The sequence below is a fragment of the Muntiacus reevesi genome, chromosome 20 (assembly GCF_963930625.1).
Source record: "Muntiacus reevesi chromosome 20, mMunRee1.1, whole genome shotgun sequence".
Taxonomy (NCBI): domain Eukaryota; kingdom Metazoa; phylum Chordata; class Mammalia; order Artiodactyla; family Cervidae; genus Muntiacus; species Muntiacus reevesi.
The window spans coordinates 51164162-51189661 of NC_089268.1; the positions used below are offsets into that span (position 1 = coordinate 51164162).

General features: G+C 50.1%; 1 protein-coding gene across 1 annotated transcript in view; it reads left to right on the forward strand.

Annotated features, from left to right (window-relative positions):
• The first annotated feature begins 2343 nt into the window (after window positions 1-2343).
• GMDS (GDP-mannose 4,6-dehydratase) overlaps window positions 2344-25500 on the forward strand; it is a 435146-nt gene continuing 411989 nt past the window's right edge. Inside the window, exon 1 of the mRNA XM_065912734.1 lies at window positions 2344-2567. Coding sequence (XP_065768806.1) covers window positions 2466-2567 — 102 coding nt within the window. The 5' untranslated portion in view covers window positions 2344-2465. The remainder of the gene's footprint in view (window positions 2568-25500) is intronic.

Sequence of the window (25500 nt, forward strand, 5' to 3'; positions counted from 1 at the left end):
TGTCTGACCGGTGGGCACTGAGGTGAAGTTTCAAGCATCATCAACCATCTAATTTCAACAAGGCTGGGGTCCACGGCTTGTCCTTAGCAGTTTTCATCAGATGGGGGTCTGCTTCCTGCAGAAACAGCTTGGGACACATGTCAGGTCTTTATCTGTATCTTTCAGGGAACTGGCAGTTCTGTTGGGTGGGGTTTTACAATCCCGCTTTTGTTCTTTGGAAACTATGTACATACTTCAGGGAACAGAGATAATCTTTCAGAAGCCCAACCCTTCAGGTGCTCTGTTTTACTGAGCCTGCTTACTCAAGGCCATTCTTCCGTCCTTTTTCAGAATGGCTGTACTCTTGTCTCACTGTTTCATCACCTTTATTCAGAGACATTTTCTAGGGAAATAACCCTTCCTTTTAAATTTCCCACTGTATCTCGGAACTACCATTTTCCTCAATATTTTGTTGTTTACAGGCCCTAGCATATAGTTGATCTTCGGTCTGGGGGTCTTCCACCGTCAGGCTTCTTAGCAGGACAGGCCAGAGATGTGACGGGGTTCTCGACTGCAGATAAACTAGGCACATCCTCTCTAAATATCCATTTTTTTCCCCAGCAATTTTGGGGAAATGTTAAATAATTTATCTGCAAATTAACTCAAAGCATATTTGTATCAAGACAAACATAAGTTTTTAGTCGACTCTAGTAGATTTCACAGACATTTCTTGCTTATAGCAAGTTCCTCCAATGACAGTGTTTCCTCTCCTCTGCTTCAGGGCCTCTCTGTTCACCAGGGAGGTGAGTCACAGACTTTCCTTCAGTCATTCTCTGTGTAGAACGGACAGGAGAGAGACAAATGAATCCAAAGATGAGTCTATCCACAAAGTTAAGCAGTATTCCTGATGAGACTTAGGGGGCGGAGAGATTTGTCATTAAATCCTGAGCTTTTCTATTTGGGGATTTGAGGTCTGCAAGGGTCCGGCAGGTTAGGTAGGCAGGTCCGAGTCACTCTGTGTGATGTGAAGCTGGTCTGTGCAGGTCTGTTGGGGAGAGGAATATGCACAATGCTGGGAGACAGAGCAGGGGTATGGGGAAGCTCCATTTCCTCCTCGGATTCCCGCCAGCGCTCAGGTACACACACTTGCTGCCCCACCAGGGTCCGAGTCACCTCCGTTCCTTCCCCTGCCCTACCTGCTGCTGCCAGGTGGAAGCCACATTCAGCAGGCCACAAGCTAGGACCCCACCTTGCATCAGAATTAGTTTTTGAAATTGGACATGTCCAGGGTTACTGACCTGTGCAGTCTTTTCAAGAATTCGTTACACTGCACATGGGTGAGGCCAGAGACTCTTGTCCTGCTCTGCCAGTCCCCTGACTAGAGCATTTTGAATCGAGTTACTTGGAACCTCCAGCCCGGTTCCAAGTCTCAGAGAAACATGAGAAGAGCCAGAAAGCAGGGTAGAAATGAGGCCGGTCATTGCCCGCATGTGTGACCCCATTCAGGGGGCTTATAACACAGTGTCCTTCAGGAAGCAGAGAACCAGACGTCTCAAAAGGTATTACAGCAGGTTTCCAGGAATTACATATAGCTTCCTGCGTAGCTTAGTCTGTAAAGCATGTGCAGGCAATGCGGGAGACCTGGGTTCAATTTCTGGGTCGGGAAGTCTCCCTGGAGAATGAAATGGCAACGCACTCCAGTATTCTTGCCTGGAGAATTCCACAGACAGAGGAGCCTGGCAAGCTACGGGCAATGGGATCGCAAGGGTCGGACACGACTTAGCACTATCTTTCTTTTTCCAGGAATTACTCATCAAAGCCGATTATCCAGGGCAGTGAAGCCTGGATTCAAAATTAAGGACCTTCTCCCAAGGTAAAGGTCAGTCCCTAGCTCGACCCAGCATCCTCGGTACAGTGAGGATTCTGGGAGATTCGGGAGGGTGGAGGGGAGGACGAGCAGCGTGAGAAGAGCAAGTCCAGGCGGCCGACTGCCCGCCCGGTCCACTGCCGGCCCTTACGAGGGGTAGGCCTGGCGCGAAGACCCAGCATCCTGGTGTCTGCCAGCGATATGAACCAGCCCGTGCGGGCCCGCCCGACGCCCCGCCCCCGGACGCAGACCCCGCCCCAGGCCCCGCCTCCCCGGCGAGCGCGGCCCGGGTGGGGCGGGGCTTGTGGACGGGGGCGGAGCCCCCGCGGGGTGGGCGGGTCCCGGAGGGCAGCGCAGAGCGTCGCGCGGTGACGCGGCCCCGGCGGGGAGGGCGGGGCTTGTGGCGGGGAGGGCGGGGCCCGGCGGGCAGCGCGGAGCGTCGGGCGGTGACGCGGCCACGCGGCGCCCGCCCGGCCGCATCCCGGCCGCCCCGCCCCCGGCCCGCCCCGCCGGCCTCCCGGCGGCCTGTCAGTGTGGCGGCCGGCCGCGAGGTGCTGGTCCCTGCAGCCGGCTCCGCGGCACACCCCCGGCGGTCGGCGTCTCCAGTTGGCGCGCGGATATGGCCCAGGCGGCGGCGCATTGCCCCGGCGCAGGAGGCGCCGGGGACGCCGAGACGGGCAAGCCCAGGAAGGTGGCGCTCATCACGGGCATCACGGGCCAGGTGAGCGGGCCGGGGGTCCGCGCCGGGGGCCGGGATCTCGGGGGCCGGGGGCCGGGGGCGCCCCCGTGCGCGCTCAGGACCAGGGGCCGGGGGCCGGGGGCGAGCCCCGGGGTCGCCCCGCCGGGGTCCGCACGCGGGGGCTTCCCTGCCGCCGCGGCCCCTCGCCGGTCCCCGGTCGCGGAGGAAACGAGAGGGAGCGGAGCTGTGCGGGTGCAGACCAGGAAATGTGCGCCTGTTTTGTGCTTTTTAAACAGAAAGCCCGCCTCGCAGGAGCTGCTGTGAGCGCCGGCAGTTCCGCGTCCGCCGCCGCACATGCACGTGGGGCAGCCGGTCCCCTTCCCGCCGGGCCCGGAGGAGTGTCCGAGCCCGGCCCGAGGGGCGGCGGGCGGGGCCCGGCCTCTCGGGTCCCCCCACCCCGCGGACCCCGGCGCTCCGGAAACGATGGGCGGTGCGAGTAAAGGTGATGGTCCCAAGGCGCTTGCTGCCCTGCCCACTGCGGCCGGCCACCTGCTGATGCATCTCGTTTGGTTTCCCAGCTGCTCTAACAGGGGGTGCTCTTAGGACCCCCACTTCACAGACGGGGCAACTGAGGCAGAGATCGGTGCACTAGGAAGTGCCCGGCAGGACTCACTGCGCTCAGGCTCCCTGGGGCTGAAAGCAGAAACCGTCTACAGCGTTAGGTAATGCTGACTGCTGGCTACCTGATAACTTCCTGGTTACTTCTGCCTCTCTTACTGTGTTTAAGTTAATTACAGTAAATGCGGGTTTGAAAACTGGTGGCAGAGGTGGGCGGGCTGGAGATGTGAGGTTGAGGAAGAGAACTCTTGAATTCAGTATCCCGGGAGAAGTCGGTTAAGCTGTTCTTCTAACTGTTGGTATGGCTCATGGCAAGCTAAGTGCCCGCAGTGTGAATCCACGCAGGTTAGAAAGGAACCCTTGCTCACAGCCCTGAGGTGCCGGTCAGCACCTCCCCCCGTCACTTCCACCTGTAAGCCCCACCTCTTCATCTCTTCACCAGTGTTTCTTCTTGCCCCCAGCACCCACCCTCTGCCTCGGTCCCCTCACTTGTTCGGTGGTGGTGTTGGCTTCTGCAGCCCTGGTCCATGCTGAACTCTAGGGGCCACATAAAGCCCTCCTGGTGGAGGTGACTGGTCTGCTCTGCACTATCTTCCAGGACAGTGGCTCCCCCCGTGGGTGTTGGAGGTCTGGGAGAGCCGTGAGGTCAGTGGGAAGGGTCTGGAGATTCACACCCGCAGTCCATTTTATTCATCACTTTGGGTGAGAGCTTACTGAACGGCTCACTCTGCTAAACTTCTGATATGTCTCTATGTAAGAGGTTAGGTATGTTTTCCGTCCCCATTTTACACCTGGCTTATAAGGTTATGTTCCCTGGGGGTGCATACCTCCTGAGTGCCAGGGCTGAGATCTGAGCCCAAGAGTTGCTCTAGGCATCTTGTTACACTGCCTCTGTGGTGAGCCACCCACGTGAAATTACAGCTGTGTGTGTGTGTGTGAGCGAGAGAGAGAGATGGGGTGGGCCAAGGGATCGTTTTTACTCTTAAGAAGGGGTCTCTCTCTTCTTAGAGGAGAGGTGGAAACTGCTGCTCTGGCCCTTAGGGCTGCCACAGCCACTGGGCCGGCGTGGGCTCTCAGACGGGTTATCCCAAGCACACACTTCAAGTACCTGTCTGCCGGGGTCTCAAGTCTTCACTGTTAGCAGTCACCACAGCTATCTCCCTCCCGTCTCTCCTGACAGGAGCCGCGAATGGTTTCCCGGGGGTTTTTCTTACTGACTCGCCTGGGGGAGTGGAGGCCCTGCCCTGCGTCGCAGCCTCCAAGCCCTCTGCCCTCACCCCCGGGCTCACCCTGTGGTCTGGCTGCACCTGCCCTTCTTTACTGTGCCAGGGAGTGTTCTTGCTGGTCTCAGAATATTGCTGCCTGCACCTCTTCAGGGTCATTATTTGTGGCTGAATGCCCTCCCAGACCCCCCTCCTCTTAGCTATGAGCCTCTGTGCCTGCACGCATTGAGCCAGGCGCAGCCATTCCAGGGTTTGTATTTTCATGTCTTTTACAGAAGTGCAGGCTCTGCTGGTTACATAGGTAGTGTACATACCTTAGTTTTCTTCTTTTTTTTTTTTTTAGGTTTCTTTGGTTTGTAAACACCTTTGAGATAGAAACCCTTTTCTGACCTGTTACGTCCCACATGACTTCTCCGAGTAGGCTCCCAGAATGTTGACTTACTGTTCTCATTAACGGAGCATGTCTTGACTGTGTGTCTGCAGGATGTGCGGCTTGCTTTGATGCCTCTGGGAACATGAGGATGCGTAGGTGTACTCTGCCCTCTAGAACTGCCCGGTTTTGGAGGGACTTAATGCAGATGACAAACTTTGTGTTGTCCAAGTGTTAGAGGCCCCATGACTGGCTCGCCCAGCCTCAGGAATCTGGGAGAAGTCACTGGCTGCTGGAAATAGCACGGGCTGTGTTCTGGGTGGACAGCAGGTACAATGTGCAGAGCGGCGGAGTTCTGGGGATCAAATATAGTCATAATGGGAGGATATTTAATAACTTATCCTGGAGAAGGAAATGAAAACCCACTGCAGTATTCTTGCCTAGAGAATTCCATGGGGAGAAGAGCCTGGTGGGCCACAGTCCAGGGAGTTGCAAAGAGTTGGAGATGACTGAGTGACTAACACATATGTAATAATTTATAAAATGCCATCTCCTTGCTCCTTTTCAAAAAGATTCTGAGGTGACTTCAATAAAAATCACATCATTGGACCATCCTAAGAAGAATGAAAAAAGCAGGCGTCTGCAGTGAGGGCCGTAGAAAGATGGAGATTGTGCCCCCAGTGCCAAGGACGGCTGTCAGGCGGGCGTGAGACTCAGCTCTGGGCTCCCTGCCAGTCGAGACAGAGTGGGTGGGTGGGCGAGGCCTCGTTAGCCCTGAGCTCTCAGGGGGACGCAGGCCAGAACGACACACGAGCAGCTCAGTAGAGTCATCCCCCGATGGACTGTGGGAGCACCCTGGGTGGGGGGAGACTGGAGAAGTGGACGGGCAGCGTTTGTAGACTTGCCTCGGCCTTTCTGCTGTCGGTCATGTCAGGCTGGCCTCCACCAGGAGCGCAGTCCGGTGGGAAACAGGTTGGAACTTAGATTGCCTTGTCGGGTCTGCTTGGTAGGATGTTGGAGTTTTAAACATGGAGGAGTTGCACTGTTGGGTCCTTCACACCCGCAGGTACCCTAGGTTTTCCTTACGAAGCGGTTTCGATGTGCTCGGACACCTCAGCAGGCCCGAGCTCCAGGCTTCTGCACCATGACACGCGGGAGACAGAGTGTGCCTCTGTGTGTGGTTGGAAAGGCGGTCCTGGCCAAGAGGAGTTGCCTTCCTGGAAGACCGCACATTTGTGCTGAGTCTTGTATAGAGCAAGGAGATGAACTGTTTCAGTTGTCAAGGTCAGATTACTTAAGCTATAATATTTTGTCTTGGGACTGCATTTTTATGGCCTTGTTTTTTATTTTCACTTACTTGATTGTGTTCTAGCTGCTGTAGGTCACCCGAGCCTTTAAAGGGAACATACGTGAAACAGGTACCCGGGCTCCCGGGACTCAGGTGGCCCTCGCGGGCCTCATCTGCTCCGAGGATGGATTTAAGAGGCCAGGGGATGGCAGCTGAGGATTGGCAGCGAGTGCTGTTCTTCTCGTGCTGCTCTGCTCCCTGCAGATTGGGGTCTGTCCTCGCTGACAGGCCCGCGTTTCTGAGGAGACTGGGAGTCCCCCGCTCTGGTCTCCTGTACCCCGTTATGTAAGCTGGGAAACCTCCTGGCCTGCTCTTGACACACACTGCTGACTTGCCTTTTCTCTGATGGGGGTCGACTCTGCACAAATGCTTCCCTCGCTTAAGAGAGGCCTCCCGCTTCTCTCCTCCAACAAGCCTTGTGTTCAGGCTGAGAGTGGTTCTCCATTTCATATCTCCTAAATTTCCAGGAGCACGCTTAATTAGTCTCCTCCTGGAGGCAGTTACGTCCTAGAGCAGATCATTCTCTGTTTAGTCACAGACGTGCTGGTGATTGTGGTTCGGGCATCGTCAGCAAGCAGTTGAGCGCCAGCCACATGTCGAGCCCCGGGGCTGCGATGGTGACGCGGCGGTGACGCGGGGCGATGATGGCGACTGAGGTGCGCGGGGCGTCCCCCATGTGCCACGAAATGCCCAGCGGGCTCTGCATCTGTTTCCCTTTCGGAGCAGGGGAGCCCTCCTGTGGGGCAGTTTTCTTGTCACCCCCGGGAAAGGCAGAGGTTAAACACTTTGCCCAAAGGTCACTCCCATCCTTGTTTACAAAGTCAGGTGTGAAATATAACTCCCAGTCATTTTATTTCCTATCAAGTTTTTAACTAGTAGTAACAAATTCCAAGGACAGGTAAATAAGTTTTAAGGAGAGGTGGATAAATTGTCACGTTTGAAATAGGCACATTCAGGAGTGTTGTCTTCGTTTTGCAGTTGTGAGAAGACGTGGGTGACGGTAGGAAGGGAGCTGCGTTGACCACTGTGCTCTGCGCCGCTCGTTTTCTTTGCTGTCATTCGGGTCATACTCTCTTGGCAACGTACTTTGTGGACTCTCTGGAGGCTGGGACTCTGTCTTGGGGCGGTGGAGGAAGACTTGGATTTCTTGGCTGGTGTGGGTTTGAGCTGCTGCTTAACTCCTTAAGGGCTGTGTCAGCTTAGGCATAGTGTTTATTATTGCTGCGCTGTTGGAAGAGTTATTCCTACTGAATAGAAAAGAGGTCTCAGCAATGACAAACCAGCAATGACAAACCTAGACAGCATGTTAAAAAGCAGAGAGATTACGTTGCCTACAAAGATCTGTAGAGTCAAAGCTATGGTTTTTCCAGTAGTCAGGTAAGGATGTGAGAGCTGGATGATAAAAAAGGCAGAGTGCTGAAGAATTGATGCCTTCAAACTGATATCTTCAAACGGTGGTGTTGGAGAAGACTCTTGAGAGTCCCTTGGGCAACAAGCAGATCAAACCAGTCCGTCCTAAAGGAAATCAACCCTGAATATTCTTTGGAAGGATTGATGCTGAAGCTGAAGCTCCAGTACTTTGACCTCCTGATGCAAAGAGCTGACTCTTTTTTTTTTTTTTTTTTTTTGTTCTTTGAGAATTATTTATGAAAATTTATGTACATGTATATAGGTGTACACAAACTCACACAGACACACACTCAATATCATTTCCAGGAGCACAATCAAGTGATTTTAAGGATTACTTGAGAGTATTTATGATGTTGAAGTAGTTTTTATAATTTGGTGTGGGTCGCTAGCTGGGTTAAATTAAGCGAAAAAATACATAGTTTTAAAATGAGAAGGTGAGATGCTGGTAAAGAGGGGGAAAAAAAGCAGAGATTTGGGCAGTGGACACTTGGTAAAAGATTTTTTTTTTTTTTCCTGCTAATTACTTCACAACATTTCAGTGGGTTTTTTTTTTTTTTTTTTTTTTAATTTTATTTTATTAGTTGGAGGCCAGTTACTTCACAACATTTCAGTGGGTTTTGTCATACATTGACATGAATCAGTCATGGATTTACATGTATTCCCCATCCCGATCCCCCCTCCCACCTCCCTCTCCACCTGATTCCTCTGGGTCCTCCCAGCCCACCAGGCCCGAGCACTTGTCTCATGCATCCCACCTGGGCTGGTGATCTGTTTCACCATAGATAATATACATGCTGTTCTTTCGAAACATCCCACCCTCGCCTTCTCCCAGAGAGTCCAAAAGTCTGTTCCGAACATCTGTATCTCTTTTTCTGTTTTGCATATAGGGTTATCATTACCATCTTTCTAAATTCCATATATATGTGTTAGTATGCTGTCATGATCTTTATCTTTCTGGCTTACTTCTCTCTGTATAATGGGCTCCAGTTTCATCCATCTCATTAGAACTGATTCAAATGAATTCTTTTTAACGGCTGAGTAATATTCCATTGTGTTTATGTACCACAGCTTCCTTATCCATTTGTCTGCTGATGGGCATCTAGGTTGCTTCCATGTCCTGGCTATTATAAACAGTGCTGTGATGAACATTGGGGTGCACGTGTCTCTTTCAGATCTGGTTTCCTCAGTGTGTATGCCCAGGAGTGGGATTGCTGGGTCATATGGCAGTTTTATTTCCAGTTTTTTAAGAAATCTCCACACTGTTTTCCATAGTGAGCCAACTCATTTGAAAACACCCTGATTCTGGGAAAGATTGAAGGCAGGAGGAGAAGGGGATGACAGGATGAGATGGTTGGATGGCATCACCAACTCAATGCACATGAGTTTGAGCAAATTCTGAGAGATGGTAAGGGACAGGGAGATCTTGCATACTGCAATCTGTTGGGTCGCAGAGTTAGACATGACTTAGCAGCTGAACAAGAAGAAGAAAAGAGGTCTGGCATGAAATAGAGAGCTTACTAGGATGGATTTTCTCTTCACAGAGCAGCCAGATAGTAAGAACTCTAGCGTATGAGGAGAGGACGTTGCACGTGTACGACAGTCAGCCTCGCGTTGTGCGGGCAGAACGTCCCACGGGATTTGGATCAGCTGCAGGCTGTAAACCGCTTTGCCGTCCGGTGGGTCTTACAGGCGAGCAGATCTGGGAGCCGGGCTTATCCTCCCGGGCGGAGGATTGCCAGCCGTGGTCGGATGCTGGTCCTGGGTACCGTGAGTGCTCTGGGGTGGCAGGTCCTGCTTTGCTCAGAGACTGTTACCTGGGAAGTTTTTTGTCTTTATGCTACACGTAATTAATTGGTTAACTGAAGAAAGACGGTGGACCTGAGTGAGAATCAGAGGCTGGGCTTTGACACCGATTAACTGTATAGCCGTGATTTTTTTTTCTGAATCCGTCACATGAAGGGGTCACCTGGTGACCTCTAAAGTCTGTTCAGAGTGAAATGTGCTGCAACTACAGGATTGAATGCTAATTGTAATCTATTGCGGGCAAAAAATCTTGTATTTAAGCAGTGCAGTCATTTAATATCAGTTTTAAAGATAAGTCCAATAGGAGAATTTAAAAAAAGTGACTATTAACTATAGCTGTTCAGTGCTTAAGTCGTGTCCAACTCTTTTCGACCCCGTGGACGTAGCACCCTAGGCTCCTCTGTCCTTCACTATCTCCTGGAGTTTGCTCAAAGTTAGCTGTAGTGCTAATTTATAATTAAATGTGTACACTGGAAAGAGATGAGTCGGTATTTTGCCCATAGGGTTAAAAGCAGAAAGTCTGAGCTGTGTGCCCATGGTAGGTTTTACCAAATGAAGTGATTTTTTTGGTGAAGAAGGCTTTTAAATTCCTGTTATTTGTTTCTTGGATTGAAATGTTAAAATATATAAGCATCTATATTTTGTGCTTAGTGTTTAATAGTGGAGGTTTTTTCATGCAGTATATATCTGCCAGCCCCTTCACGATCACAGCCTTGTCATGGCGAAGGGGCTTGTGTAACTCAGTGAAGGTCTGAGCCATGCCTTGCAGGGCCGCCCAAGACAGACGGGCCGTAGTGGAGAGTCCTGACAGAACGTGGTCCACTGGAGAGGGAATGGCAAACCACTTCAGTGTTCTTGCCCCAAGAACCCCATGAACAGTATGGTAAGGCAAAAAGATATAACACCAGGAGATGAGCCCCCCCAGGTCAGAACGTGCCCAGCATGCCACTGGGGAAGGTTGGAGAGCAGTTAGCAATAGCTCCAGAGAGAATGGAGCAACTGGGCCAAAGTGGAAATGACGCTCACTTGTGGATGTGTCAGTTTTCATGGGAACCAGAGATCAAATTGCCAACATTCGTCGGGTCATAGAGAAAGCAAGGGAATTCCAGAAAAATATCTACTTGCACTTCATTGACTATGTGGAAGCCTTAGACTGTGTGGATCACAACAAACTGGAAGATTCTTAAAAAGATGGGAATACCAGACCACCTTAACCTGCCTCCTGAGAAACCTGTATGCAGGTCAAGAAACAACGGTTAGAACCAGACGTGGAACAACTAACTGGTTCAAATTTGAGAAAGGAGTATATTGACGCTGTGTATTGTCACCCTGCTTATTTAACTTATATGCAGAGTACATCATGTGAAATGCTGGGGTGGAAGACTAGCAAAGTGGAATCAAGATTGCCAGGAGAAGTATCAACAATCTCAGATATGCAGATAATACCACTCTAATGGCAGAAAAGTGAAGAGGAACTGAATAGATTCTTGATGAGGGTAAAAAAGGAGAGTGAAAAAGTTGGCTTAAAACTCAACTTTCAGAAAACTAAGATCATGGTGTCTGGTGCCATCACTTTGTGGCAAATAGATGGGGAAGAAGTGGAAGCACTGACAAGACTTTATTCTGGGGCTTCAAAATCACTGCAGATGGTGACTGCAGCCATGAAATTAAAAGACACTTGCTCCTTGGAAGAAAAGTTATGACCAACCTAGACAGCATATTAAAAAGCAGGGACATTACTTTGCTGACAAAGTCATTTTAGTCAAAGTTATGATTTTTCCAGTAGTCATGTATGGATGTTGAGAGTTAGACCATAAAGAAGGCTGAGCACTGAAGAATTGATTCCTTTGAACTGTGGTGTTGGAGAAGACTTTTGAGAGTCCCTTGGACTGCAAGGAGATCCAACCAGTCAACCCTAAAGGAAATCAGTCCTGGATTTTCATTAGAGAGAATGATGCTGAAGTTGATGCTCCAGTACTTTGGCCACTGATGTGAAGAGCCGACTCATGGAAAAAGACTTTGATGCTGGGAAAAATTGAGGTCAAAAGGAGAAGGGGGCTGCAGAGCATTCTCTCATTAGATGGTTAGATGGCATCTCTGACTCAGTGGAAATGAGTTTGAACGAATTCTGGGAGAGAGTGAAAGACAGGGAAGCCTGACGTGCTGCAGTCCATGGGTCACAGAGTGTTGGACACGACTGAGCGACGGAACAACAACAGCAACAAATACCTGCTGAGGTTTATCCTGTGCTGAGTTAGGTGCTGGGGACTTGGCCACCAGCACGATGGCTGGGACGTTTCTCAAGGGCCTGGTCGTCTGGGGACACACGTAATTGGACAGGTCATTTCACAGCATGTTAGTTTCTGTGATCAGAAGAAGTAAGTCACTGCGGCAGGCGTGTAACACATGCCGAGGCATTTGCACGAGAGGACGTGTGGGTGGGATGCGGTGGGGCCGTGGTGGTTCAGTTCACTTGCTGTGAGCACGCTGCGAAGCTGGTGTCCTGGCTCGCTGTCTCAGAAGCCGTGTGGGGAATAAGAAGGTGCGCCTGCCACGCCCTGTGTTGGGTCTGGGGGGATGAGTGAGGAGGAGTCCTGAGTATCAGCCCATCCCAGATTTCATAGACTGAGAATGATATGCAGCGGCCAAGCTTTTATCTTGATCGTAGGAATTTTAAGCAAATTCCTCTGTGGTACCAGCCATCATACTCACTGAAATGTAGCAAGGGTGTGTTGTCAGAGTAAAGAACAGTCACCGAATTACATCCTCTGGGCTGTGGGGCCTATTTTGTATTAATATGTCTCTTCTTCTCATTCTGTAACAGAGCGGGCTGTCACTGTGTCGTGGATTGGTACTGGTCTATTGATAACATTTGGGGACCTCCACTGAATACTGCTGTATTAGAAAAGGGTCACTTGTCTGATTCTCAGGGCTCAAGTATAAGTCTCCTGGCCCGCGGTGACCGCTCTTTCTGGACGGCAGGGCAGGACACATCCCGAGACTTGTGCGCTGCAGCGGGGGCCGTGCCCTGGAAACCAGGGCCGTCGGGAAGGGCGCGGAGGGCGTGTCCACCCTGTCCTCCTGGTGCCCGCCGACCGCTGGGCACCCTCACGGTGCCCGGGAGCGCTAGGAGCTGCCTGCTGGAGATTTCGCTTGTCGCCATGTCCCTTGGCACACGGGGCAGAGCCCACTTCACAGATGACCCCCGCCCCTCTGACAGCTGTGGACCCGGGCTGCCTCCGGGGGCGCCGGACGGCAGGTGCAGATTCTTGCTGTTTCAGGTCTAACTTGGGAACCTGAAACTGAAATCAGGTTTGGGTCGCTTCTGATTGGTTTTGACTTGGCTTTATGACATTGGTCAAACCTGGATACGCCCTGCAGGGGGGGTTTTAAATGAATTTCTCAAGGGTGAATAGGAAGATTTTGGGAGGGGTTGTTTTTCAGGGGAGGTGATAATACATGATGGGTTTTTCAGAAAGTTTTGCTTTTTAATGTAAACCTTGGGAAGTTAGAACCTTCTAACTTCTAACCTTAGAAGTTAGAACAAATACGGAACCATTTCTATTGTTTTCTTTTAGCTTTTTTGTAGACTGTAGTGGTTTTTCATTTCACCTCCCTCATCCATTTTGCTGTTTAGGAACTTTTGAATTATTTCAATTTATGTAGTTTTTTTTTTTTTTTTCCATTGAGTTGTATTTTAATCTTTAGTAATGTTTGAGCATATAGATTTTCAGTTACTTAAGCATAACCAGAAGTTTATTCTATTACCAGACTGTTATTTTGGAGATTCTGGGTTTAATTTCTAGAAACAAGGGGGTGTCTTAGAAGGAATCCTTTATGGCAAGCAGGCCAGTGGTTGGGGGTGTGGCTGGAGGGCTCAGGAGCCCTTGTGGGGGCCCGTGCTTGGCGGCGGCTTGGGCTTAGTCCAGGAAGCCTGGGGTTCCTGCTGGGTTCTCTGGGCTGCACGGGCCCTTCTCCTGCGTGCGCTGGTTTTCTTCTCTTTAAATACACTTTCTGGAAGAGGCGGATCCACGCAGACAGTGAAGGCCTGGATGCCTCCCCTTGTTTCCTGGCTGGAGGTTCCAGCGGGTGTAATGGGAACCGGACTTGAGGAGGGCTGACTCACGTGGGTGTCATCCGGTGTGGCTTGGGCTTGGGGACATCTTGGGGAACAGCCTCCGGCTGCGCTCTTTAGGGGGTCTGTGGGTGGCCTGGGCCCTTCGAGGGGGAGCGGGGGCCTGCGGACTGATGCCTGGGTTTCACTGAAGGATGGGCTTGTGTTCCTCCGTGCGCAGAGCTGAGCCGCTGGGGGCAGGCATGGGAGCCCGTGCTTGGGGGGCTGTGGGGAGCTCTGGGCAGCCCACACGTGGCCCAGGGGAGCTGGCCTCGCCGGGTCCTCACTGGCCGGTCTGGCCGCTGAGACTGCCGGCCCTGCAGCCCGAGGTGCACCTGTGCAGACACACCCTTTCTTCCAGAATCCCGAGGAAGCAGTCCTCGCCTGTCCTCCCCGTCCTTCGGCCCACCCCGCCTTACTCCCTGCTCCTGTCTCCAAGCTCCGGCTCACTTTCTAGGAATTACTGATATTCTGCCAGCATCAGCGGTTCTCTAGACTTGGGGCTCGTTCCAAAAGCATGCTTTGTTTTTCTCCTTGGTGTTTGACCTTTGATTCCAGTCCTCCTCAAAGATGCCCAGGTTCTGCAGCTGCAGTAGGAACCAGCTGGGCAGCGTGGACAGCTCTCAGCGTGGACAGTCTCGGGGCCTCCCCCTTCAGTCTGCTGGCCTTGGGGTGGGACTCACCCTTGGCTGCTTGTGGAACAATTGCAGTGACTCAGGAGTGAGCTAGAGCCGAGTGGATGGTGGCGGCGACTTGGGGATGCAGCTTGTCTTTTCCCGAACACTTTCTCCAGTTTTAAAAATAGTAATATGTGCTTACTGTAGAAAAATTGTAAAGTTTAAGAGGTATAAAGTATCAGGGGAAAAACACCACCATCATTACACCAGTCAGAGCCAGTCTCTGGCAGAACCACTGCTCTGCTTGCTCTCACTGTTTTGTCTGTTTCTGAGTCACTTCCCTGCCTTTCAGCAAACGTTACCGCCTAGACTGGGACAGGCCCTCACAGCAGCTCTGGACTCCTGCTCGTCTTCCGTAGGAGTCAGCGAGGGTGGGTAGGGCCGTTCGGGGGTGAGGGACCCCGTCTTAAGGTTCCTCTCCCCAGGGCCCACGCGGCACCTCCTTGCCTGTGCTGCAGCCGTCACAGACGTCTGCCTGTAGATTTTGGCTCACCTGTCAGTTGTTTGTATGGTTTTCTGTTTCCAGTGAGATTATGTGATTTAGGGGAATATATACGCATAGGATCAGAGTTCATTAATTTTGACATGTTAAAGGCAAAACCTTCAAAGAAAGCTTGCTGTTATGTCTTGAAGATTGCGGTTTCAGAGACTCGGATCCCAGCACTGCTCATCCTGTCGGGAAGTTTCCATACCTCTGGTGTTGGGACTGTTGCTCTTGGTATACTTTGCAGTTAACTTTTGTTAATGGTGTGTTCCATGAGAGCACTTGATTATTAACTTGATTCATTAACATTTAAATTTAATTATAATACACAGCAATGCCAGGATTTGGTTTTATTTTTATTCTTACACACAGTTTTCATCTATAAATCTAACTCTTAGATTCCCATGGTGGTCTCCTGCAGCTCTGACGAATTCTGTCAGGGCTTGGAGCCTGCATCCTGGCCCCTCTGCAGAGGAGACTCTCGCTTCCCAGGTTTTCTATTTTTCTACCCAGGAACCCGGGTTCTGCACCCAAGGCCAGTCCCAAGAAAAGACAAGCTTGTGCACAGCAGGGCGCTCACCGGGCTGGTTCCTCACGCTGGGAGAGCGGTGGTGGGGGGCCCACCCGACCGAGGGCCCCCCGACCGAGGGCCCCCCGACCGAGGCCCACCAGGCCGAGGGCCACCCGACCGAGGCCCACCAGGCCGAGGACCACCTGGCTGAAGAGCCAGGCACTGTCAGGATTTCTCCTGGATCTTCTCCTCCTGAGACTGAGCCGTGGTGAACTGTTGGAAAGTCTTGGCTGCCAACCTGGCCGGATGTCACCTTTTAGAAAAGGTCCTGGCTTGATTATCTGTTTTCTCTCTCTCTCCTGTAGTTTTCTTCCTCCCCCATTCCTTCTTACAGTCGTCTCTCCCGCCCCCCACCCACCCACACCCACCTACCTTCTTCAGCAGAGGCCTTAAGGCCTGCAGGGAGAGCAGCTTATCATGAGGGACAGAGGTCAGCTGCCCGGGAACGCAGTGCTGTGGGCAGGACTCTGGCCCCCTGGTTGCCTTGTGGGTGGTGCCTGTGCCCGGAGAGCTGAGAAGGGAAACAGTGGGTCCTTGTTTAAACTGCGGACGGGGCAGTAAGGATGTTTGCAGGTCTCCGTCCGGGTGGAGCGGGCGCTGGCCCCAGCCCACGCCTCTCCTCTAACCTCTGCGCGTTTCCTTATTCTGCCCTCCTGCTGCTTTGCAGTCACTCCCTTCTGCCTCCAGCGGGTGTGTGGTTACAGGTGCTCCGCTGCTTCCTTCCTGCTGGGATGGTGATCTTTATGTTGGTCTGTAGCAAACACACGGGTCCGGATGCAGACCGGGAAGTCGGAGGGCTGCTGACGAGTCAGCATTGCCAGGAGTGGCCTGGGGGGGCTGCCCGTGTGCGTGGGCCCCGGGCAAGGCGGTTTAGAGGGAGCCCCCTGGGGTGCGAGAGCACAGGCTCTGGTCCAGTTTTGGGACTCTGCGACTCAGGCTTTACCCTCTGGAAACCTTGGAGTCCTAATCTATTGAATGACGATAGTTCGCCCTTAATTGCAGGGCTGTTGGCCCATAAGCTAGTTTACAGTAAGTGCTATGGCGTTTGTAATCTGAAACACTTTAAAATGCACACACATTAAAGTATATAAAGTACCCAAAATTAAAACCGCACACACTGAGGCTACTAGAGCGTTATCAGACGGGGAGGACCGAAGTCAAGGTGTCTTCGTGTCCTGTCGGCTCGACGGCGAGTAGTCAGCGCCTGCTTCCCACTGCAGGGTGTGAAGGCATGTTGCCAAAGGGTCCCTTAACTTCTGGCGCGACAGGCTCTCGGTCCAGGAAGCGGTTATAAGTGCAAGTGCTCAGTGATCCCCGAGCTCCGACCTGGCTGCCTGGGGGACAGGCTTCCGAGCCGTCATTCTCCTCTGTCCCTCGGGGAGAGGGGCTGGGGGTGATCTGGGCACAGAAGCCTGGGGCTTGTTTTGTCCCTTGTCCCTTTCCTCTGACCTCCCAGCTTCCAGAGGAGTGTCTGGGCATCTTGGTTTACAGATGAGTTTTTTGTGACCTTTCAGCTTTCTTTTCCTCTTGTTACCTGAGATTTTCATTACAACTCTCAGATGTTCTTTAAAAAGAGGTGAGTGAGAAAGCGCCTTGTCAGGCTTGGATGGAGTGACTGTCTTGCCCGCAGGAAGGGTGTGAGGGCCCTCAGGCCATGCCCACGGGCTCTGGTGGGGCTACCAGTACCAGCCATTTCTCAGCTCCTCTGCAGCTGAGAGCGTCTGTGTTCTTTCAGACGCAGCTGGAATAATCCCAGGGCCTAAATGAGTTTGAGTAGAACGCAGCCTGGCTTTCTGCTGTCGGAAGCACAGCCCATCTTGTCTTCCTTCTTTCGCAGGACTGTAGTTTCCTGATGGCTTTGGCACACGCTCCCTGCCAGGAGGGCTCCCCCCGCAGGCTGTGTGCACAGGGCCCCGTGGGGCTGGGAAGGTCAGAGGGGGTGAGAAAGAACCAGCTTGCCGGCAAGGAGCTCACTTGCTCGTATTAAAATGCCTGGAGCTCAGTTACTCCCTCAAAACCGTTGTAATTTAGGAGGTACTAAGAGTATCTTCCCTGGTGGGTCAGAGGGTAAAGCGTCTGCCTGCAATGTGGGAGACCTGGGTTCAATCCCTGGGTTGAGAGGATCCCCTGGAGAAGGAAATGGCACCCCACTCCCGTATTCTTGCGTGGAGAACCCCACAGATGGAGGAGCCTGGTAGGTTACAGTCCATGGGGTCACAAAGAGCTGGACACGACTGAGCAACTTCACTCACTTTCAGGAGTATCTTTAGTAACAGCAGCTGAAACACACCCAGTGCTTGTACGTGTCAAGCCCTGTGTGTGCTAGGATCTTTGCATGTTTAATCCTCACAAGGGTACCATCGCTTTAAAAGCCATTTACAAAATATACGCACAGTTGGGTGTTTACCATTTAAATCAGGGTTGGGGGACCTTTTTTCCCCACCCTATACTCCAGTAAAATACTGACTTCAAAAGCAAGTTGGTGATATATCTCCTTTAAAATTAAACAGCAAACCACAAATATAAACCTTCACCTAATATTAAAATATTTTATCTGATACACTATTATATTTTATTACATAAATGTTGTATTGTATTGCAACGACATTAGAAAAAATATCCCGCAGTCCTGTAAGCCCAGGAAGGCCCGTGTAGCCGCCCCCGGCTCTCCTTCCTTGGGGGGGGGTGGAGGGGGAGTGAAGACCCCAGTGGAGGGAGCAGGCTGGGGGAGCAGGGTTCCTGGCGGTGGGAAAGGAAGAGAGGAGGGTGGGCGGCGGGATGCTGCGGGGCTCGGGAGGCCTAAGCAGATTTCAGGACATCACGCCCCAGGCTGCAGGGAGGCCGGCCTGAGGCTCTTACCCCACCGCCCGGTGAGGACAGAGGGCAGCCCTGGGCCCTCCCTCCGCAGGACACTCACCTCCCTCTGCAGGGACCGGTGCCACATGGGCCTGTCACAGAGGCCGGGGGTGAACTGCAGCTCCGGCCCCAGGCACACGGTGGGTGGCAGGAGGGCCCCCTCGCCCAGTGGTGACGGCTGAGTGCCGGGGTCCAGCCTCGGCAGGATCCAGGGGGTACCCTCAGGATGAACGGCGTCGGCGAGAGAGAGAGACGTGAGACTAGCCTTGATAGGGCCAAGTCTGCGAGGGAGAGAGAGAGAAAGAGAGAGAGAGAGAGAGAGAGAATGACCAGACGGGGGTGCAGAGAGTCTGGAAGAGTCTGGCAATGCTTTATTTTTTACCATAGCTTTTATACCCTAAGTTAGTACATTTCTAAGGGGAAGATAGTTTAACATTACGTCAGCTTGTCCTTCACGAAACCAGGGTGTTTTCTGCATACTTCTTTGTTTATGAGGGTCTTGTACATTATCTTTTGGCCTTGGGGCCTATCAACACTTTTGCAGGTCAGGTGATTGTAAACCTATTTTCTGTTTTTATGGTGACCTTAACTGAAAGGTAACAGGGTCATAGGGAAGTAGTACAGAGTAGAATTATATTCTTGTTAATACAAAAATTAATCTTTCTGCAAAAGTTGTCAGTTGTGTTTATCTAAGAAGTTTACCCCATACAGACTCTGCGGCTTCAGTGAGGCAGCTTTTGCCTAGTACTCTTGGCTGACAATTAACAACCATCTCATTGTTACCACACTAGGGCTAAGTTCTTATTTCCCTAGATCTTTAACTATATTAACAATGGTTTTTATAACACAACCTTAGCACATTGAAGACAAAAATACAGCAAGCAAAACACAGCAAGCAAAACATAGCAAGCAAATCACAACTCAATAACCACCTATAGAATAATTTTCTTATGTTTTCTAATAGGACTCCTTTACCCCTTAAAAGGGCTCTACATCTATTAAGGCTTTTATATAATCAGGTTTTTTATGCTATTTTATGATTAGGATATTATAGGCAATCATGCATATTAGTACCAAGGGCATAAAGGCATTTGGCTAACAAACTACCAGCAAAGGAGTTTAAATTAAAACACTCCTTTCACCCTAAATAATTTCATAAAATACCACCACCTGGGAAACTTATTGATTAAAATTCTAAATTGATTCTTATTTGGGAAGAGATTGGGGAAGGCCTCCCTGCCTGTGTCAGAGAAATTAGGGAGTAGTCCATTGAGGCAGGCATCAGAAAGACAGATATCATCTTTAAGGTGAGAGCCGGGGGCAGCTTTCCGAAATCCCTGAAAACCTGATCTGCCTTGCCTGTCAGGCTTTCTCCTCGTGACCTTGTCATGGGTGGGATCTCATGAGCTGGCCTTTTCGAAAAACCCCTGAAAACCTGATACGCCTTGCCCGTCAGGTTTTTTCCCTTACGGGCTTGTTAGGGGCAGGGTCTCGTGAGCTGACCTTTTCGAAACTCCTGATAACCTGATTCCTCTTGCCCGTAAGGTTTTTCTCCCCTATGGCCTTTCCAAGGGCAGGGCCTCGTGTGTTGGCTCCCGGCAGCTGAGTTCAGGTCCTTTAAAGCGGATGCAGTGGGTGGGGGTCGTGGCAGGTGGGCGGCTGCTGGAGGACAGTCAGGTGTGCGGTGCGAGCGTGTGTGATGTGCGGTGGGAAGGGGTCGCCTGATCTCAGCGGTTCTGTTTGTCCGTAGAAATCACACTTTCCTGTGTGAGGATTGATGGCAGCAGGTCTCGGGAAGGCAGGGTTTTTTCGTTTTTGTAACTGTCCTTGGATGGTAGACCCTTCTAACTAAATCCTCGATCTTTCTCTATAGAAAAGTGCAATAAATGTGTGCACACGCATATCTCCACGCTCAAACACACTTGCTCACACACATACAGCTCTCTGTGTATCAGAGGCCTGAGGGTCTCCTGAAACACATGCGTGTTCCTCTGATTAAGTTTTAGTCAGTTTCAGGCAAACCATTCAGCACCATAGTAATCCAAGTCTGTGTCCCAACCACTGATGCCAAAGAAGCTGAAGTTGACTGGTTCTCTGAAGACCTACGGGACCTCCTAGAACTAACACCAAAAAGATCCTTTCCATCACAGGGGGTTGCGACGCAGAAGCAGACAGTCAAGAGATACCTGCAGTAACAAGCAAGTTTGGCTTTGGAGCACAAAATGAAGCAGGGCAAAGGCTAACAGAGTTTTGTCGAGAATACACTGATCATAGCAAACACCCTTTCCAATAACTCAAGAGACGACTCTAAACGTGGGCATCACCATATGGTCAATACCAGAATCAGATTGATTATATTCTTTGCAGCCAAAGATGGAGAAGCTATTTGGTCAGCAAAAGCAAGTTCTGGAGCTGACTGTGACTCAAATCATGAGCTTCTTATTGCAAAACTCAGGCTCAAATTGAAGAAAGTAGAGAAAAGCACTAGGCCATTCAGGTATGAGTTAAATCAAGTCCCTTATGATTATATAGTGGAGGTGGCAAATAGATTCAAGGGATTAGATCTGGTAGACACAGCACTTGGGGAACTATGGACAGAAGTTCATAACATTGTACAGGAGTGGCCAAAACTGTCTCCAAGGGAAAGAAATGCAGGAAGGCACAGTGGCTGTCAGAGGAACCTTACGAACGGCAGTTAATAGTTGGCAGTGAAATTCATTTCACATGTAGCGCTGTATTTTTCCATGACCCCCACCCCCCGCCCCATCCCAGATTTTTAACAGTAAACTCTGTGCATATTATCATAGCTGTATTTAGTATCGTATTTACCTGTAAATGATTCTCTTACAAAATGCTATGCTATCAATATTGTATTTAACAACTTAATAATAGTTAATACGATCAGATATCTGTCAGTATTCCAGTTGCCCCAGTTGTCTCATAGCTGTTTTTAATAATTCATTTGTTTGTACCAAATGACTATGGCTGGTTCCCTCCGTGGTGCTCTTTCTTTCATTCCTGGCATGTCCCGTGATCAGATGTTTAGCTTTGCAGACTTGATCAGGTTCATTCTTGGTCTGGGGGTGGGTGAGGGCAGGAGTCGCTCCCATCTGGTCCTGTGTACTCCCGTCAGGAGGAGCGCACCATCTTGTTTTTATTCTTCCAGCGTCGGTAGACACTGAGGGTCATCATCAAGGTTCATTGTTTTATTAGAGGCTGCAAAGTGCTGATAATTGAATTCTGTAATTCCTCCTTCACTGATTAGCTGAAATGCTTCCTAAAAGACAAGGCTTGTAAGAATTTGGTTACCCTGAGGTATAGGAGAGTCAAGGTAAGTCATCCATTCTTTTTCTTTGTCAGTTCTTATTGAGTTGGTCTTTACCATCCTCTAAGGGCCAACTTTTTTGGATCTTTATAAGTCATGGAATTAAATCATCTTCATGTGTTCCAGTCCTCGGTCGTTGATGCTCCCGTGGCCGCGTCTGTGGCCTGGAGAACCTTCCTTCTGGCCTCTGCGTCCCTCGGGGCCAGCCTTGGTGGTCCCGGCTTCCTTTGCTCTCTAGGGGGGTGGGACAGTCCGTGTGTGTTTCTGCTCCAAATCTGGGATCAGTTATTTTTCCAAGGAGCTCGGGGCAGGTTTATTTTAATTTTGAAAGTCTTAAGCTAAGAGATGAGCGGCCTGTACTGTGTTTCTGCTGCTGCTGAAGCTGTGGTTTTGGTGGAAGGTCCGCAGCGTCGGGAGCCTCCCGCCCCCCCCTCGTCTGCAGTCCAGCAGTGTGGCGCGCGTGACGGGGGCTGTGTACGTGTTTGCCAGTTTGTTGTACGAACATTTTATTCGACTAGCTCCGTGAGTGGTGACGGTTCAGTCCTTCTCCACCTTGAGGGGTCCCGGCCGCCCTCATCTGTGTGCCCAGCGCCTCCCGCCTCCAGCGGCTCCTCCGTCATCCCCCGCAGTCCCGTGCTCACTGTCCTCCGCATCCGGGCCAGCCGGGCCTGCTCCTTGGGGTACGCCTGCAGCCCACTCCACGGGGAGGCAGCCCCTTGCCTCCACTGCCTCGGCAGTGGCTCTCTGAGCAGCCGCCCCCAGGCCTGCCCTTCCAGACCTGCGGAGTTTCACGGTGCTGTTACCTGGGCCCCCAGCCGCCACCCTCCCCCATAGTAGAATCACCTCCTGCACTTTTGTTGGAGAAGGAAATGGCAACCCACTCCAGTAATCTGGCCTGGAGAATTCCATGAACAGAGGAGCCTGGCAGGCTACAGTCCATGGGGTTGCAAAGAGTCAGGCATGACTGAGCAACTATCACTCACTCACTGCACCTTTGTGACAAAGTTGATTTGTATTTTATTTGCTTTCTTTCCAAAGTGAGTTCAGGTGAGAATCTCATTTAATTCCCACAGCTGCTCTTTCGAGACTGGCGGGCCTGCATTGTTCTCATTTTAGGAATGAAGGGAGTGGAAGGCAGACGGCCTCCCGGCCTCGGTCCCTGTGTGACCGCAGAGTGGCGGGAGGCAGAGTCGGCACTCAGCTGCAGAGGTGTCCGCGGGGCTCCCCGCGCGCCCGTGGCCCCGCGTTAGGACGCCTCCGGGGCTTTCCTGAGAGCCGTTCGCTCCCTGATGTTGAGCTTCTTTGCATCAGGGATTTATAATTTCCAGTACAGACTGCAAACAGGAATCTACAGGGAGAGCCTGTGCTCCCTGCAGTGAGTTATAAAATACAGGAAATACGAGTTAAAAATACGGGGGCTATTTTTTATCTTCCTGACACTGAGGTTCTTAAGTCACCCGGAGAGGGAGTGACCTTGGAGAAGAACACACAGAAGAAATGATAGGAAAAGATGATGCTTTTCTGTTAAAAATGTAAGCAGTGTTTTTTGTTTGTTTGTTTTTAAAAAAAAACCTAGATAACTATTTAGAAAATAACTTCTGTTTTTACTTTCTAGGAAGATAACAGTTTGCGCCTCTGAGGTCAGAGTCCGTGTCAGGCTACACAAGTGTGAGATTTTTTGAGGTCACTGTCAGGTAGTAAGCTCATTTTTTTGAGTTCTTTAAAAAGTTGGCGTAACTTTGGTGTACCAACGAAGGTGATGGCTAAGAGGAGAAGTGTCCGCAGGCCCTTTCTGATGCAGAGGCTACCGAAGGTGTTTTTCCAGCCATTACGCTCTTTATACCAATTTTATAGGAACAGGAGTTCCGGGCTGTGCAGTTTTCAGAGAATTTGCATGTTTAAGGTTTAACTGTGTAAGGGGTATCCCGTAACTTGTGTTATGTTCTAACAGTGTTGTGATGTTCCTGAAATGTTGCCCCTTTGCTCTTCCCCTTTCTTTTTCTGTCATGCACAGCCTTTGACCTCGTAGTCCTGCAAATGCTCCTGCTGCCGTGGTGTACTGTCTAAGTTTGGGGAAATTCTAAGCCATTAGCATGTTCACGTGCATGTCTCTTTAAGTCACCGAGGAAGCGCTTCTTGAAGCCTAACTTTCCCAAGTAGAAAATAACATCCAAGCCACTTAAGGACTAAGTTAGTTGAGGTATTGCTGTTTTATGATTGAGTCCAGATGTTAAAAAATAGCTCATGTCAGAGGTAGTGTAACTTTTCTTTATCACATCACAAAATATCACATCTAGTTGACTTTTTAATCAATTGAATTACAGCGAAATTTAACACAGGTTCTAAATGAAAAACAAGTACTGTAAAATTCTCCACACAATTCTGCCATATTTATTTAATTGAATGAACTATAATTCAGAAGGGATGCGTTAAATTGTCAATTGTTGAAAGTTTAATGAAATTTTTGGTGATTGAACTGGGCTAGGTGATAGAAAAGTTGCTTATGTATTATGGCTTACAAAAGGTTACCTGACAGATTAGAAGTCTTGCTTCCAAATGGAATACATATTGATGGGGATTTAAAATTCTGCAGTAATTTTATGGATTCATTATCATTAATGTTTTCTGATCCTGTAGCATAGGAGATTTTAAGAATACTAACACGAAAAAAAAATATTATTATTTGTCTATGGGGCCTTTGGGAGTTTAAAAAAATTGTCTACTGCTTTTTTGAGGGAGGAACTTCAGAAAGGAGCATTGTTGGAGAGCAGCTCAGATAGCACTATCTTATCTGGTCTTATCCAAAGTTTAAAATGCAAATTAGAGGATTACAGGAGAAAGAGTCATTGAAAATGCCATCAGAACAAGCTCAAAGTAATCCGAAGTCCTTTGAAAAACGGATATCTGCCGGGGAGGAATAGTTCAGTTCAGTTCAGTCGCTCAGTCGTGTCCGACTCTCTGCGACCCCATGAAGCGCAGCACGCCAGGCCTCCCTGTCCATCACCAACTCCTGGAGTTTACTCAAACTCATGCCCACTGAGTCGGTGATGCCATCCAGCCATCTCATCCTCTGTCGTCCCCTTCTCCTCCTGCCCCCAGTCCCCAGCATCAGGGTCTTTTCCAACGAGTCAACTCTTCACATGAGGTCACCTAAGTATTGGAGTTTCAGCTTCAGCATCAGTCCTTCCAATGAACATCCAGGACTGATTTCCTTTAGGATGGACTGGTTGGATCTCCTTGCAGTCCAAGGGACTCTCAAGAGTCTTCTCCAACACCACAGTTCAAAAGCATCAATTGTTTGACATTCAGCTTTCTTCACAGTCCAACTCTCACATCCATACATGACCACTGGAAAAACCATAGCCTTGACTAGATGGACCTTTGTTGGCAAAGTAATGTCTCTGCTTTTTAATATGCTGTCTAGATTGGTCATAACTTTCCTTCCAAGGAGTAAGCGTCTTTTAATTTCATGGCTGCAGTCACCATCTGCAGTGATTTTGGAGCCCCCAAAAATAAAGTCTGACACTGTTTCCACTGTTTCCCCATCTATTTCCCATGAGGTGATGGGACCAGATGCCATGATCTTAGTTTTCTGAATGTTAAGTTTTAAGCCAATTTTTTTCACTCTCCTCCTTCACTTTCATCAAGAGGCTTTTTAGTTCCTCTTCACTTTCTGCTATAAGGGTGGTATCATCTGCATATCTGAGGTTATTGATGTTTCTCCCGGCAATCTTGATTCCAGCTTGTGCTTCTTCCAGCCCAGCGTTTCTCATGATGTACTCTGCATATAAATTAAATAAGCAGGGTGACGATATACAGCCTTGATGTACTCCTTTTCCTATTTGGAACCAGCCTGTTGTTCCATGTCCAGTTCTAACTGTTGCTTCCTGACCTGCATACAGATTTCTCAGGAGGCAGGTCAGGTGGTGTGGTGTTCCCATCTCTTTCAGAATTTTCCACAGTTTATTGTGATCCACACAGTCAAAGACTTTGGCATAGTCAATAAAGCAGAAATAGATGTTTTTCTGGAACTCTCTTACTTTTTGATGATTCAGTGGATGTTGGCAATTTGATCTCTGGTTCTTCCTCTGCCTTTTTTAAAACCAGCTGGAACATCTGGAAGTTCACGGTTCATGTATTGCTGAAGCCTGGCTTGGAGAATTTTGAGCATTACTT